Raw genomic sequence first — 17,568 nt, 5'->3', positions numbered from 1 at the left:
GAAAACTTGGCAATGTCTAAACTACAGAATCTTCTGCATTAACTGTTCCATTTTTTTTTCTCCTTGTGTTTATAAAAATATATATAAACCTATGTTAATATATAATACATATATAAAGTATTTAAAAGCAGTATTGTTTTGCTCGCTCTCTGTTTATGTGTGCAGGCATGCAGCAGCTATCGCTAGCAACAAATGCAATGTTCTGTAGTGGAAGGGAGCCCTCAGAGCATCTGAAGAGTTCTGTTTTAGCGTGCCAGCTGGTACACGTGGTTGTGAAATGCTTAGTCCTAACGCATATAAATATAGAGTGATGTGGCAGCCTCCACTCACTAAGTTTCTATTTTAATACAGTGCCTCATGTTTTTGTTTGGAGAGAGGGGAATAGTCCTATTTTTAAAAATGTCTTTATTATAAAGAAATGGAACTCTTCCTTCAATATGCTTAATCCTCCTTTCATACAAAACATTTTTGTCTCTTCTATAGATGAAGTATTTAGAGGACATGAGCCTGGGCAAGCTACAAATAGATCTGTATCGGCAGCAGATGTTGTCTTATATGGGGTTAATCTAGTTCTGCCTCTAATGTCCCAGGATCTGCTGAAGGTAAGTATATTTTTACACGTAGTAGCTAGAATATGAAAACTGTATAGTAATGGATTCCTAGAATTCATTCCTATATGCATTCCACCTCCACAAGTTAAATTTTCTAGGCTTTTTAAAATGCAAATAACTGTTCCACAGTTCTAGATACTGTTTGAAAAGAAATATTGTAAGCTGAGAAAATGTATATTTGAAGGGCCTAAACAAAACTTTTTTCTTCTAAAAGTGAGTCCATGCAGGATAACAATTAGACAAACCTGAAACATGGCTTGTGGAATCCTTTTTCTGATAATGTTAGAAATGTGATAGGAGCATAAACAGTGACATTTAAAATAAAAATCTGGGAGCAAGTAGTAACTCTTCAATTATTTTCACAATACAGCTGGCTTTTGTATCATAGACAGCAGCGGCTTGTCAGTAGAACAATAAAACATGACACAGTGGAACAGCAGTAATTCATTGGGTTGCACTGTGTTAATGTTTTACTTTGAATCAGGGGAACACTTCTGAAGTGGGTCTCGGTTGTTGCCTCTAACATGCTTTCTCATCTGGTAGCGCTCCCTGAGCATGAGCTACGTCCATTTTAGATGGAACTGAGCCAAAGGATGCACCCTAGGAGCCCTCCTGTCTGTTGTGCTCCAAATGCTCGTCAGGCTTTTACCCCACAGGACTAGATTTGCTCGTGTCTGAAGTACAACTCCTTCAATTTGTACAGAGCAGATACTGGACTCCCACCATCATCTGTTTAGCTTTAGCAATCTTTTTTATTGTACCAGAGTGTTTGCTAATAAAGTTGTAGCCATTCTGATGACTCTGAAGTTGCCTACTAAAATTGTCTTTTCTTCTTCAGTGGAAAGCATTGGTCCAGTCTCTTTGTACAGATGGAAATTATGTCACAATAGAGTTATGTGATTGATTCTAAAATTACCATGTTTTTCTTTTGACAGTTTCCATCCCTGTGTAATCAATATTACAAATTAATCACTTTCATCTGTGAGATTTTCCCTGAGAAAATTCCACAACTTCCAGAGGACCTCTTTAAGAGCCTAATGTACTCACTGGAGTTAGGGATGTCGTCGTATCCTTTATAGAGCTTGGGAGTGTTTAAAAAATCTGACTTGCTTTTATAAGGACGTGTTAAAAATCAGATTTTATTTTTCTTTGCATTTTTTTCCTTTTCTATCAGTCTCTGTATCTATAATTATATATCGGTAATCAACTCTTGCTCTCTGGTGACTGAGAGCTTCCCTGTAGTGTCTATTGAGATTCTAGTATTAGCTGAATTTCCTCTGACTCGTGTTGCTTGAATGCAGCCTTTAAGTGGTTTAGCGTGTAAGTTTTTTCTGGCAGCCATTCCTGCCTCCTCCATTACTTCACTTCAGAGTGTGTAACTTCATAAGCCTTCAGCTGGTATCCCAAAGCCATTCCTGAATTAGTTTCTCAGCTGGTAATACAAAACACTGCTGCTGTTCTACTGGGCTGGCTCCAGAGCATTTCCTGTCAGGGTGCCAATGGGCTCTCCCTCTCATAATGGGAGTACCAGTTTCACTAATCTGTGGCACGTGTCAGAAACAGATGAGCTTGACCATAAGGGACTCTTTCTGAAAATGTTATGTCAGAGAGGGTTATGTTACCTTAGGGCGTGTAGTTAATTAAAGAAGGCAACGAGCTGGAATTCTTTTTTTTTTTCCCCTTTTTCTATATTTTTAAATTTAATTTTTTTATTAACAGCTTTATAGTAAAAAGAAATCTTGGAACGTACAAGCATTTAAAATATTTTCTAGTGACACCACTGGGAAGTTTTACCGCCATGTAATTGAAATCTAACTTTGATTCTTTAACGCCCGTTACCAGAATGAGTTCAGAGGTTTGCCAGCTCTGTCTGGAGGCTGTAACACCATTAGCAGAACAGTGTGCAAAAGCACAAGAAACAGATTCAACCCTTTTCCTAGCAACAAGGCACTTTCTTAAGGTAAGATGTCCACGTTTTGTGTTACTTCGGGTTTTTTTGCATACAGGTAGCATCAAGAGGCAAAACAGTGATCATATCTGACCAGGTTAATCAGGATCACACATACAGTAAGAAACAGCCTGTTATCTTAAACTGGCAGTTTAAGAAAAAAGAGCTTGAAGGACTGGTGACACTGGACTAGAGTACAAAAGAGGATGGAGGCATAGAGAGAGGAAATTACTTATTGCCAATCAAAAAAAGACCTGAGCCTCTCAAAATGCAATTTATATTTATCCATGCTCTGCAAACGAGCTCTAGAATGAACCTGATTGACAATGTTAGCAGTTACGTTTACTATGAAATAGAAAGCTTCCAGAATTGTGCGAACTGGGTAGGCTGGGTAGAGTACTAAAACAAGAAGCAGAAAAATGAGCATAGTTGGGAACTAGAAAGAAAATGCTGTCATTTATTCACTGTATCCAATGAATTATGCATTTTCTTAATCAAGTACCGTATTTAGTACTTTCCTTTTAGGACCATCCATTCTTATCTCATCGAATTTTGGAGTGACCTGGTAGCAACCAGGTTCCTGCTAACTGGGAACAAAGTAATTGGAGAACTTGTGTGCCTGTCTTCTGATTTTTGTAAAGACTTCCGTTTTCCTTGAGACATCTTTTCTTACCAAACTGACATTCGAACTTCTGGGGATTGCTCATTAAAACCATGCATCAGCCAAGCTGAGAGAATGAGAAACACCTTAAATAATTTAATTTGTCTTTATATTTCTTCTAAGTTAACATAGCTTTCTGCCTTTTCTCTAAATTTCCGCTTAAAATTATAATACTGCTCTTATTAATCTGTTCCCTTTTTGGCTTTCTGTGAGCTGTAGAAGTCTCCAAAGCTTGAGGAAAAAGTTCCCTGTTTTATTCTGGAAGACCAAACGCTTTTTTCATTATTTCTCTGGCATATCTGCAACTTTTGGAGAAAAATACAAGAGATGCCATTTCTCTCTGAAGAACACATATAAATCAACAACAGGTTTCAGTGCTTTGAGATGTGAATTTGTGCTGTTAAGCCAAGACCTGAAAGTTCTAAGAAAGTTCTTTTAGAACTTAGCTTTCCAATTACTGATACCTAATTTTTTTTTTAAAAAGGCAACAAAGCAAACAACAAACTTGGATGTTTATAAATACATGTTCATTATTATTATCAGAAGTGCAGATGAGGTTCAGCAGCAAATGTTGGTAAAGTAGAAAGTTAAGTTTACGCTTCCGTAACTGCTTCTGTTTTGCGATTTCAGATGGTCTTTGATATGCTGGTACTTCAGAAGCACAACACAGAAATGACAACTGCAGCAGGTGAAGCTTTCTACACATTAGTGTGTTTGCATCAGGTATGGCATTTAGACACTTACACCCTGAAAACCAGTCACTTGTTAAAGGAGAGTGGTTAGTTACTGTGTGTCTGGCAAATCATGGAATCATTCAGCTTGGAAGGGACCCTCAGGAGGTCTGTAGTCCAACCTCTTGATCAAAGTGGGATCGACACTGAATTCAGGTCAGGTTTCTCAGGACTTTTTCCAACTCTGTCTTGAAAACTTCCAAGATGAATATTCCAAAGCCTCTCTGAGTGGCCTGTTCAATGTTTGTTTTGTTTTTTTTTTTTATCCATATAATTCATGTACTTTCAGCATCTGCCAGACAGTCTTGGTTGCCCACCAGTGGACTTGTTCAAGTTTATCAATATCCTTCTTGTGTTAAGGAGCCTAAAACTGGATACAGTATTCCACATCTAATCTAACAAGTGCTGTGTAAAGACAAATAATAAATACAGCCCAGTATGTTGCTAGTATTCATTGCTGACAAAGCACACAGCTGACTTGTTTAGCCTGCTGTCCACCAGACCTTCAGGTCCTTTATTCAGCAGAACTGCTCCCCAGCCTGCGAGTTCTCAGTCTGTATAGTTGCAGGGGCTTAGCCTGTTTCAGCTGCAGAACTTTGCATTTGCCCTTGTTGAATTTCATGACGTTCCTGTCAGTTCATTCCTTTGCCTCTGAACATCAGTCCTGCCCTTGAATGCATTGGCCATACTCCCCAGTTTGGTTTCATCCACAGACTTGAGGAAAGTGTGTTTCCTCTCCTCCAGGTCACTGACTGAAATATTTAACAGGACAAGCCCCAGCTGAGAGCTCTCACTGCCACCTGTAACCAGCTTTCAGGTGAATATGAGCCATTAACGACAGTCCTTTAGAGGCTGACGATACAGGTGTGTTTTTCACCCACATAGTAGTCCACCCACCTAGACAATAAAATCCCAGCTTGGTTACAAGGGTGCTGTGCAAAACTGCTAAAGACTTGCTACGATCAAGCATCCCTGCTCTCCTGTCATTCCCAGATGTAGTCATTTCATCACAGAAGACAGGCTGGTAAAGCATGATGTACCCTTGGTAAATCCACGCTGGCTCTTCTCAGTCCCTTTCTCTTTCATGTGCCCAGAGATAGCTTCCCAGGAGTACTTGCTTCGTGATTTTCTTAGTCATTCAAAGATGTTAGAGAGCAGCCTTGTAATGACATGAGCCCAGCTTTCTGAACCCTTGGATGGATTCTGTCAGGTCTCATGAGTTTGTATGCATCAGATCCCTGGTTTGGTCCTCTTTACTACTGGTAGTTCCTCTCTTCCTTGAACCCTGTCTCTAGTCATAAAGGTCTGGGAAAACCTGTCAGTGATGACCAAGGCAAAGAAAGTGTTGAGTATTTCAGCCTTATCTTTTGTCTGTTTTCTCTAAATCACCTGCTCCATTCAGCAACAAGACCCACGTTTCACCTGTTCCTTCTTTTATTGTAAATGTACTGGTAGAAGCTGCTCCTCGTGTCCTTGGTGCCCCTTGCCAAAATCAGCTTTTGCTGAACTTTGCTTTTCTATCGTTGTTCTTGTCCAGACAATGTTTGTTTTCCTCCTTTGTAGCTGTCCCTGCCGCTGTCGCCTGCATATGTCCTCTTTGCACTGGAGTTCAGTCATGAACTCCCTGCTTAACTGGGTCGATGTCCTGATGTGTTTATATTGTTTTCCTTGGTTTCTGGACAGTCCATTCTTCTGCTTGGAAGAGGTTGTCCTTAAAAACCTGTCAGCTCTCCTGAGCTCCTTTTGTCTTCAGAGCGCTCTCCCACAAGATCGATTCCATCCACCAGTCTCCTAAATAAGCTGAAATCTGCTTGTGATGTCCAGGGTCTGTACCTGGCTGCCCTCTTTACTTGCTCTCCTAAGGATCCTGAACTCTATTTCATGATCATTGTAGCCAAGGCTGCCATTAATGACCACATCCTTGACCAGCTCTTCCTAGCTGTGAGTAGCAGATGCGAAGTCGTGGGTGGCCCATCTGGCATTTGAGCAAATGTCAAGGAGGTAATCTCTTGTAAGTCTGATCTGGAAACTTCCTCAGGTTGCTGGAAGATGACTCAGTCCACTACTCGCCCTGTTTTAGCTCCCACCGTGATGTCATCTTTACTACCTCTCCTCTGATCATGACCCATAAGCAGTCAACTAGGCTCTTGCTCAGTCCATAGAAAAGCATGCTTAACTTGATCTACCCTTTCACATAAATGGCAATCCTCTGTCCTCTTCTTGCCTAAAGAGCTGTCCATTGGAGCACTCCAGTCATGCCACCTGTCCCACCACATCTCAGTGCCTGCAGCGATGTTGCAGCTCTGCATCTGTCCAGGGAGCTCTAGCTTTTCCTGTTTGTTTCCAAAGCTGAATGCATTTCTGCACAGGCATTTGAAGCTGGCTTCCTTTCCACCTGTTTCATCCTTCCTGATGAGCACTCTTAAACCCATCACACTTCCTTGCGTTCTTACTACTTTTGGTGTCTGTCTCCTCACTTATCTACAAGCTGTTACCACCATTCCCCAACGTGCCCTTGAAGCCCTTCCTGCCAGGTTGGCAAGCCTTTGGCAAAGATGTTTCTAAGCCACTTTGTCATATGGATCCCCTCTCTTGTTAGCACCCCTCAAAGAGGGACTCATGATGATGTAAGACAAAAAGAGCCTGTGACACCAGCCACAGGTGGCAACTTCATGTTGTGTCTACCCCCACCCAAGCCCTTCACCAGCAGAACCGTGGGGACTGTCATCCTGGCTCCCATGCCCTTCACCCTTGCTCCCAGAGCTCAATAGTCACTCTGAACTTGCTCCAGGTGCCCCTTGGCAGTGTCCTTGGCGGCCATGTGGCTGAACAACAAGCAGTGATAGACTGAGAGCCAAGAATGATCCTCAGCAGTCTGTCCATAACAGCCCAGATCCTGGCCCCCAGCAGCGTTTTTAGGTCCCCACGTCATCCTCTGCTGCACAAGCTTTCATAGTCTCTGTTGAGTCCCCTCCAGGATGCTGGTGCACAGCAGGTAGCCAGGTGTTCACCACAGGTGAGCCAGGCGCCTCTTAGTCACTTTGCTACTTTTCTCAAAACTCTCAATGGTTCTTTCACTGTCATTTTAGTCATGTTTGACATGTTTCTCCGTCTTCTGTTTCTGTCCAAGTAAGCATGAAAATAAGCGGGGAAACTCTTGGAAAGGAATCTAAGCGCTCTGTCCCATGGAACGGAATCTAGAGAAGGGAAAACCTGTGGGAGGAGATGGTCGGTATGGCACGCCGAACGTGGGGCGGGCGTGAAGAAAGAGAAGTGTGGTTTGCAGGAGTAAGCCTATGCCCAGTAAGAGCCATAAGGCACTTTGAAGGGTCTGCCTTGAAGTTTCTTCTTACTCTGCACTGCAAAGCACCATACCTAGCTCTCGGGGCTTCTTCAGCCTTACTGAAAAACCTGGTCTGATTAAAGGGCTTTATCTGGTTGAGAGGGAGGCGAAAGGCTGCAGGTCCGTAGTCGCTTCTGGTTCCCCAGCCAGTGAAACTGGTAACAGGTGGAGAGGTACTGATAATTTTCTGTCACAGCCTTGATTCTGGATTTTGTCCCGATGAAAGAAGTTGTGTATGTTGTATCTTTTTTTTTTTTTAAGCTAATAAGATTCTTGTTTATTTTACAGGCTGAATATTCAGAGCTAGTTGAAACGTTGCTATCAACTCAACAAGATCCAGTAATTTACCAGCGGTTAGCAGATGCCTTCAACAAGCTTACTGCAAGCAGCACTCCTCCTACACTGGACCGTAAGCAGAAGATGGCCTTCTTAAAGAGTTTAGAAGAATTTATGGCAAATGTTGGTGGACTTCTCTGTGTAAAATAAACAACAAAACTCTATGCCTAATTTAGACCCTTTCTGCAAAATGCACTGAGAAATGCTGAATGCTGACTAAATCTTGTACCTGTCTCTGGGTTCTTTGCAGCCATCTCAGATTCTAGAGAGCCTGGAATTTTGAACGTAACACAATGGAATAGGAGAGGTCAACTTTGAATCAGCTTCTGCTATTACGTGTTAGCTGCAATCTGTCATACTTGTGTGTGGGAGAGAATGAACAGAAAAATTGAATTTAAATTTTTTTCCATATATGTGCAAACAGATATGGGCACAATGAAAAATAAATTCAGTGCCTTCCCCCCTCCCCCCACTGGTTTAAAATATGAGTGGCCAGATAAACATACAGATTTCATTTCTACCCAAAATCATGTTAGAGTGTGATGCAGATACATGCAAAGCTCTAAACAGCTTAGCTGATTTTAAGCTTTATTTTTCCTCTCTTGAAGTTTGAGTTTGTGTTCCAATGGGGAAGAAAAACCAAATGGTATTTTAACTTGCGTTTAGTTCTGGTTTTCTACATCAACCTGACATTGCATGTTTAATGCACTGCAGGTTTTTACATTATGTTCTGCTGCCTAAAGTTCAGAAGAATAAAAGGTGTATATTTTTGTTCCCCTGAAATGAACTTTAGGAACTGTAGCCATTTCATTGCCTTAATTTAAAAGGAAAAAAAAAAGCTCATATACTTTAGATAAGAAATTTAAGGCAAGATTTGACTCTTCAGAGTTGGTTTAGGATGTTGGCATTAAGCTGCTGTGTACCTGTTGCAGCCCTTCATGTTGACGTGTCATTTTGGAATGAGTGTCTAATGCAAGGTTTATGTGTAGTTTTACTTTCAGTATCTGTTTTGATTCATAGCCGGGTTGCACGCAACTGCAGTGTATTTCTACACTGAACTGTTTGCTTAAGCAATAACAACTGAAATGGTGTAAATTACTGGCAAACCTTTTAAAGTTGGGGCATTAGCTAAAACAATTACGCTAGAACAGGGGCATCAAACCCTGTTACTCAAGGGCCATATCTGTTTGACTCGGGTCGAGAAAGGTAATTGGGATGTGTAGTGCTGCGGGGGATTTTGGTTGTCATGAATCTGTCTCCACTTCTGCAGAGCCCTCCCAGCTGCTCTGCTCTTGCTCAGTTTTTTATATCAGCACTTTGGCTGTCGTGACAGCAGAATATAGTGCCCTGAGGATAGTGGACCAACAAGGGGGAGCAGCACACGAATACGAAAGCAAGGCCTGCTTTGTCTCCAGTCAAGAGCCAGAGGAAACTGAAGCAAACACAAATGCTGCATGTGTAGTAAAGTGGATTTTCGTGGAAATACACGGAGGCAGAAGCGGGCCCTTTTTTTTTTTTTTAAGACCTCTGGTAGATTACGCTGTTGAATATTTCCCATGTGTTTTTAAAATTAATATAAAATGTACAGCATACACCTTTACGTGGCTATGTGTAGCATCATGTTTGCAACTCTGTGCCATTCTTCAGCTATTCATCTCAAAATTAGTCACAATAGCCAGAATTTTTAAAAGACATAAATCTGTAATACTGTGCTATAAGTGATCTAAGGCTTTTTTATTTTTTAGTTAAATCCATACCTGTCTCAAGCATGGATCCACAAGGCCAAAAATGCCATCTCTTCATTATACTTTTCTTTTTTAATTTATGTGAAAACTGGGCTAGGGCAGATGTACACGTTAAAAAGTGACCATAAAACCTGTTAGATAATGTACCTTCCCAGCTAGTATTTTATTTCTAAGATAATTTGCATAGTATTTTACAACAGGGGTATTGCTCTCAATTTTTTCTTTAAACTCTAATGCTTTTCTTTAAGAGATTTCTTGACTGTGCACTTGCGCAAAAGATAATGATCCTGGCAGGTCCTTCTGTTTTTAAACTGTTCTGATGGCTGATTTTTTTAAATTTGTCTGGGTTTTGCTGTGTTTTTGAAACTCCTTGTGGAGTTTCTCTGAGTTTCTATGTTGAACAGGGCAGCAGTTCTGAAACCTCATTTTTTCAGGTGTAGGACATTCAAGCCTGGGAACACACGTGGCAGTAGGAGCTGCTAGTTTGTCATGATGTGCGCAATGTCAAATATCTAGGCCAAAGTCTTCAAAGAGATCATAGTAAATACCTTCACATTTTTTGGGTCTGATGTTCATTTCTTTTATAATTAGCTCTGTCATTGTCATTTTTTTTAATCCTAAAGCTGTCTCACTATTTAAAAGTATTTATTAACTTCAAAATTTTGAAATCCTCTTGAATATTATGATTGATGAATGGGAGCACAAATTGAGTTAGTATTCAGGACAAAGTAATGTGGCTACCCATTACTCTTCTTATCAGGCCCATTGTGTTGTAACAAGCAGAGACGTGCAGCATCTTTTGACTATCAAGACTCGCTGAAGTACGAACATTTACGTTCAAAGACTGATTTTGAAGGTTGATTAAAACTTTCCTTTGCCATTCATTTAAAATTAATATTATATGTTTAAGGGAAACTGTCCTGGTAAGGGATTTTTTTTTTTTGTAGTTTTCCTGCTTGATGTTATGCTAGACAACATTCTTCCTTTCGTGTTTCTTAATTTTTCTTCCATTCTCGTATATTCAACAGGGATCTTTCCATGCCGTTTTGTGTCTCTTTTAGAGCAAATGCTAAGATGTCTCTGCTTAGTGACATGTATGAAATTGTTGCAAAAGGTTCTGGGAGTAAGTTTTATTAATTCATACTTCTGCTGGCTAGGTGGCTGCTTCTACCTAAACTATCTGGCTTCTATATCCCTTCCAAAAAAAAAAAAAAAAAAAAAAAAAAGGAAAAAAAATCCTTCAGTGATCTCCTACACATACAGTTGCTGTAAGTCTGAATGCAAAAGCTCATTCAAGTCCATAGGAAAGACTCATTCATAGACCATTTTCACATTGAGAGTTGGCTCCACATAAGTGTTCTGAAATTTTTATAGCATCACTGCATTGATTTTCCATTCGCTGTGCAAAGTGAATAATGGTTCTAAAAATGCACCTGTTTTTTTGAAGAAAAAAAAAAGGCAACTCAAACTGAATTATAAATGCTGCATGACTTAATTGTAACAAATATATTTGTCTAGACTTTTTTTGCTAAAACAGATTATTGCTCCAGTGTTTTCATTCTGAGAATAGAAATTAAGTAGCTGCTTTCCCATTTTTCCAGCTCCTTCCCCATTGTAATAGCTGGTTCTAATGCTGGCATAATAATTTTCTGTTGTTCAACCTATTATTTTCGACGCTGGCAAGCGTGACCATCTAGTTGGGTTATGAAATCCAAGACCACCTTGAAAGCACAGATACACATGGACAGGGAGAAGTGGACTACTACTACATGAAATTTCCACTTTCATGCGCATTATGCCTTAATTACCCTCACTGAATTACTGCCAGAATCTGCTACTTATTGCCCAGAGGTTTGTGTTCCACTGTTTAATGATAAAGGGCTCACTGTTTTCCTCAGGAATGAGAAACTTGTTTTCTCAGTATGTCCAAATCCTACTATTTGGAAGAGAGGGGGTTGAATCGGAGTCATCTCTTCAATAGTGTGTAGCACTCACTAAAGCCCCAGTGTTTACCTGGGTAAATCCCACTATATCTAAGCCATGTAGTTCTAGAAAATAAGCTCGCTTAGAGCAGTCAGTTGTCCATTTAAAGTCTAGTTCTTTAAAAGGTGAAGCAAATTCTAATTTGTGATCTGCAAAATTATTAAAAAATATAAATTGCAGCATTTATCTTGTAAGACACTTCAAGTAATGTCAGTTTTGGTTAAATAATTATATGAGAAGGGGTGTTTTTTATGGAAGTAGCTTGATGAATATAAGCGCAGGAGTAGGAGCCAGGCTCCTCTAATTTTGTATCAGTTTTTCCACTGGATCCTCTGTGGCCATTGGCAAGTCGCTGGAATTGTGTCATTGTTGAAATAGCGGCAATACCGACCTACCTCACAGGGGTGTTGTGAGGATTATCTTATGCCTATAAAATGCATTGAGGATCAGAGATGCTATGTAAATATTAAATATCTTAATTTTAGTTTTGTGAGGTGTAAGATTTACTGTAATGAAATCAGAAGATTTTCATAATTACAGTGCCCAGTAGAGGCAGCAGTGGTGCAGCATTCCCCAAGACTGGTCTACTGCAGTACAGTAATGCTTGCTGTAAATTGTAGCTATTTCAATTACAGCCAACTGAAATGGTGGCATCTTCTTAAATAAGATAAGATTCCCCACCAGTGTGCCTCGGTTCTGGTCTAAATAGTGAGAGAGGACAGTTGCTAGTTATTCAGGCTTTGGTGCCTCTACTTGTGACAAGTGCCGCTTGTGGTGGTAGGGGATTTTTGGTTGGGTTGGGTTGGGTTTTTTATGCTTCTCTGCAAGGAACAAACACTCATTTTCCCCACATCTCTTCAAGTCACTCAGTATAACCAAAGCCTAATGGTATAAAACTTAAAAAGCCAGCCTGGCCCCCCGACAGATTTGTTTTTAATGTGAATAGGTTGTACCCTCTTTGCAGTGAACGAGAGTAATGCTTTCCAGCACTAACCATGAAACAAATCACAAAGTGTCATTTGCTCCAGACTCTTAAGCTCTTAGCTGTCTTACAAACCCCTTTTTTCAATATAAGATTTCTTGGGGCCCTAGGAACCGAGACATGGTATCCCTGGCTTTCCCTTCTCCTCAGTGAATTAAAGTAGATTCTGCTTTTCCATTTCTTCCCTTTCCCTATCCTGCTTCTCCTTTCCTTTTAAGCCATTCTCAGAAAAGATTTGGAAGACCCTTCCAACCTCAAGGGAAAGATACTACCCGTGTGATTTTCCAGTCTATTACAGCTTGATACTTGAAATTGATAAAATCATTTCTAATAGCATTCCCCAGCACATTTCAGTCTCTCATTGAACCATTCTAGAGTTTATATTTAGGAAAAAATATTACCCTCTTTTATTTGTTCCCTTTGTGCAAAATAAGGAAGCTCCATGCAGTGAACATGCAGTTTCAAGGCAATAAATGCTAGTACTGCTGTTGGTCAAGTTTGTAAATATTTTAAATGTATAATTCAGTACTATGTTGAGTTTATATATTAAAAATGCAGGGATTGAAGTGCTAGTTGATTTCAAGTATTGTTTTACCTGTACAGATGAAGATAAGAAGTTGCATAGAAATACTTCACAATTTGTTGCAATAAGACTTGGGAAGTGGCTGTGTAATCAAGCCTTATCACAACTGAATTTTCAATTTTCAAATGAACACTTTCTGTATTATTAAGATCCATAAGCAGGAGGAGGATAAAATTGTTTTCCACTAAAGACTTTTATTATTTTGTTTTGGCCATGTGTGATTTGTGTGTATTCTTGTTTAATATTTTTCTAAAATCTCACCTCTGTTGAATCCCTGAAATAGCATTTGTTATATCTTCTTACGGTAGAAACAAAAATAGTAACATTATGAAACCTCAGGCTACACATTGTGCTCTTTGGCTACTGTGAACGCACACAGTAATTCAGTTAAAATTGATGGGGTAACTTTAATTTACATTGGCGCTTAAGGCACGAGTTTGTCCATCAACAGAAAAGTGAAAAACAACAATGTGATCAGGTGTGTGACAGGAGTATCTCACACTGGACTGCAATTACCAGAAGTGGTAATTAATTAATCTTTTCCCCCATCCTCCAAAAAAAAAAAAAGCTTAATGGTTACTTTTCAGGTCACTGTTATTGGTGGTGTTTGTGTACCCAGAAGGAACACTGATTTCTGGGTCTTAATTTTTTTTTTTGTGTAGATATAATCTAAACAGTTTCTGTTGATGCCTGGCATGGAAATGTTTTCCAAGCTCGTAATCTGTTCCCATGTACGGGACATCCAACAGTATGTTACTTCATGTATATCAGAAGAGTTCAGTTAAAGGCAGCAGTTCCGAATGTGCTATAATACAATTACATTTGGATAAACTACAAATATTGTCAGTTACATTTGGATAAACTACAGCTGTCTTCTATTGTTCGCCTCTTACTTTCATGCACTCACCTCTTTAAAAAAAAAAAAAAAAAAAAAAGCTTCACGAATCCTGAAAGTAAAACTACAGTTATGGTGGTGACAGCTTGCTATGCATCTTGGCCGTATGCGTCACTAGGCTTTTACTGGTTTCAGAAGTAAAATTATTGCAGTTATATGTTTATTTTGGCCTGGTTTAGTGCAGTGAGCATTTTGGTGAAAGACAGAAACATTTAAGGTAATTTTGAGCAAATCCCTGAAAGCAGCTGGTAAGATTAACAGCAGCGTATCCAAGAGCCTTTCATGTAGAAAATTGAATTATTCTGCTTTACCTTAAATATGAGGTCTGGAATAAACTTGAATGATTTGGGTACAAAGTCTTTATTCACACTTGTTTGTGTAAGTGTATGCAAAACCCATCAATTTTGCCTTTATGAAGCTTACATTTGCCTCAGTCGTGAGTGGTGGAGTTGGTGGTGGGTTGTTTTCCTTCATTGATTTGGATTTGCCATGTATTATAAGCAGAAAGGTAGAAAGCTCTGCCTTCCCACTGAAATTTGTCTGGCAGGTCAACCGAGGAGGAGGTCGTACGTGAACTGGAAGAGGGGAGGAGGAAGGGGAGACAGTAAAAAGTTTGCAACCTTATGTGGAGAAAAAAAATAAATCAAGCTAATCTGTAAGAAGAAAAAGAAATCCATAATACAAGTATCATCCTATAACTTGGTGACTTGTGTCATCCTGACAAGGATTAGTAAAAGCCTGCCGTTTCATCAACACATTTTTTTGGGGGAAAAGAAAAAGTTCTATTTTGGAATTGTATGCGATGCGGTACTACTGGTGTGAGCTTTGTTAATTAAATAATAAAATCTTTATTTTGCCAAACATTCCAGACAGACCTACATCTCCAAAGAGAACACTGAAGTTGCCCACTGTGACCGATACATAATGCATTACGAGTTTTTCTTCCATTTACATTTGAATCTCATGGAACAATGGTTTTCACCTTACCATCTACCAGAAGTTGTCAGATTTGATTTTCCTGACACTGTTGCCTTTGCAAGTTAGAGTAAGGCAGAGCTTTGGGTGTGATGTACCTTCCCCTTTTCTTCCCCTCTCTCTCTGGCCTACTGTTCTTGGTTGCGAAGGCGTGAATGTTTGATTTGCTTTAACCTACTGTTTTGGATGATGTGGTTTGGGTTTGTGGCATATTCAGACAGCTTCCAATCTCTGTGTTCGGTGTGTACTGAATGAAAGTCGTCACTAGACTCCAGCACAAGTATTGATTTGAAAGCCTCGCTTACAACTTGGTTTAATAAGTTGTCAGGACGTTTTGCTTTAATTGTAGAACTGCACCGATACTTCTAATGGTCTTTTGTTCATTCAAATGATTGTTGTAACTCAGAAAAAAACCCCAAAGCCAAAATCCCACCACCACACTGTGGAGTCTTTAGGAAGATCACTGATGTCCTCACACGAGATCAACACTGCTTTGGGGAAGGCTTAACACTCTTCTGCCACTTTAAGGAAAGACTGTTCTTCTGAAGTACTTTTTGCCTGCTTTTAGGCTGTTATGCACTTTCATGATTTCTTAACAAACTACTGTTAAAAATGTACTGTAACATGGATTTTGATAAGCGCACATGTATTTAAACAATTCACTCAGCCTCAGGAAAGCTGGAAAAATCAGATACCTGTTTTGTATCTTGGTTAAAATGTTTGTTATCTACGTCCCTTAAGATGGCCAGATAATGTCTAGATCCTGTAACTATTTAAGATACCAGAATAGTCTGTAAAAGGAGGACAGTGTAATGTTACTCTAGGGACTGAGAAAATGGTGTCCTTCTCTTATTTTTCTTAGAGGTATATATAGTCTGAATTGGAGTTTCAAAAACAAAAAACAGTGATAAACCCCATTTACTGTTCAGGAAAAAAAATGTTTTCTTTCTAACACTAGCGTATTTCTATTTTCTTCCTCCTCCTGAAAAAGCGTGTGTGAAATAAGTGCCGAGGTATGTGTAGGAAAACTGTAAAATCTGCTGCTGTACATAATGTTTGCTACTTGACTGCATTTTCTGTTCCACCTTAATTTTACTGGTTTTGCTAAATATATTTTATATATTTTCCTTCCTGCTTCTTGTGATGGCAGAGTGCTTACATCTTTGGGGGGAAAAAGCAAAAAAACAACCATGAGAAAGTGCTGGCCAGAAGATTCCATCAAGATTGTATGTTAGCATGTATCTCAGGTCATTTTTTGAGGGAACAGCATAAATCAGGGTCAATATGGCATAGTAAAATAAATGGGGATATTAGAACGTACAAAGGTATGAATGCTAGTAATTCTGTTTCTGGGTCTTTTTTTTTTTTTTAATTACTTCTAAAATCCATTTAAAATGTCAATACCACTGGATAGTATTAAGTGACTCATGGTCTACTTAAGGTAGACCATTTTTCAGTCTGAAGTCTGTAGCTTTCTCTGTGGTCCCTGAATTACTTCCAAGGGATCTACAAAGCCTGGCAAAATAGGAAGAGGACACTGTGATCATGTATCGCTGTAATATTTCTAAGATTTGCATCTCCAATAGAGAAAGAGTTGGGAGTCCATAAACTGTTTGAGGATGAAAACGTACTGCTGTACTTGAATTCAGAGAGCGACTGCAATCTTTGAGAAGGCTGACTGGTAATCTGACCTACCGCGTGACCCAAGGTCTCGGGAAGCTCTGATGCAGCTGGCCCACCAAGCTACCCCACGGGCCTCTAATGCACGTTTTATTCTGCATCTGTAGAACAGCTCAGTATTGAAAAAGAAAGTGCAGTAAGCCTCTCTTACAAAGACAAGATGTTGCAGGTTGTTCTGCGAATAGAGTATTTCCACTTCATTACTTTCCGTCTTCAAAAGTAGGATTATGTTGATGCTAACTAGAAGTAATCCTTGTATGGCTGTAAAGCATTGCGTGCTTGGCTGCCTTCTAAATGAAACGTGCAGTTGGTTTGACAGCCCTAAAAATGTCAACATTTTGTGGGGAAAAAGCTATTAAGAAATTTCTTAGAATTAATGGCAACAGCAGAGGTTCTACAATTGGAATTCAATAATCTATTTTCATATTAGTTAAAATGGATTATACTTTTTCATATGGCTATGGTTTGTGCTACAGGAAGAGGACTCAAAAGACTTTAACTAGTATAGAAAATACAATAGAATATAAAATAAAAAGAAAAACCTCAAACCACAAAAGCCTTATGAGTAACAAGTTGCTATAACTTACCAGGATAGGACTGTGTTTGTAAAAACTCTGCTTTGTACTCTGCTCCTGATCTGGTCCGACATAGAGTGCTAGCAAAGGGATCAGTAAAGTAGCGGTGGTCTATGTCATCAGGTTCAAGTCTTGGAGACACCGGTGTCACTGCTGTGTGACATGGGTCTGTCAGTGAAAGGATAGGGGAGATAGCTTAAATAGAAATACTTCTCTGCAAAAAAAGATCAGGAAACAATAAAACCTAATTAATTAATACAAAATTTCTTGCAGGGTGCACTTCAGAGGTGTTCCCATATTTGTGGTTTGTTTGTCCTCACATCCCAAAGAAGTTACATTGTAAGATGTAACCTGTTTTCCTTCCTACAGGGCTACTCCAGCTCCTCCTGAGCTTTCCTTCTAGAACCATCATGTAATGTGGACTCAGGCAAGGTCTTGAGCTGTCTTTGCTGCCAAGTAGTACCTGATCAAGTAGTAACCTAAACAATTTTGCCCTGCCCGCCCCGCCAAACCCCCCCAC

At 39.6% G+C, this 17,568-nt stretch overlaps 1 protein-coding gene across 3 annotated transcripts in view; it reads left to right on the top strand.

Annotated features, from left to right (window-relative positions):
- XPO4 (exportin 4) overlaps positions 1 to 15,920 on the top strand; it is an 85,511-nt gene extending 69,591 nt beyond the window's left edge. For all 3 annotated transcript variants that reach the window (XM_063331088.1, XM_063331082.1, XM_063331072.1), the window contains 5 exons: positions 484 to 602; positions 1,547 to 1,677; positions 2,454 to 2,571; positions 3,851 to 3,943; positions 7,583 to 15,920. In XM_063331088.1, the coding sequence (XP_063187158.1) occupies positions 484 to 602; positions 1,547 to 1,677; positions 2,454 to 2,571; positions 3,851 to 3,943; positions 7,583 to 7,780 (659 nt within the window). In that variant the 3' untranslated portion in view covers positions 7,781 to 15,920. The remainder of the gene's footprint in view (positions 1 to 483; positions 603 to 1,546; positions 1,678 to 2,453; positions 2,572 to 3,850; positions 3,944 to 7,582) is intronic.
- The last annotated feature ends 1,648 nt before the right edge of the window (positions 15,921 to 17,568 follow it).

The sequence above is a fragment of the Chroicocephalus ridibundus genome, chromosome 1 (assembly GCF_963924245.1).
Source record: "Chroicocephalus ridibundus chromosome 1, bChrRid1.1, whole genome shotgun sequence".
Lineage (NCBI taxonomy): Eukaryota > Metazoa > Chordata > Aves > Charadriiformes > Laridae > Chroicocephalus > Chroicocephalus ridibundus.
The sequence above is the reverse complement of the archived record's forward strand: the minus strand, read 5'-3'. Positions and strand labels throughout refer to the sequence as shown.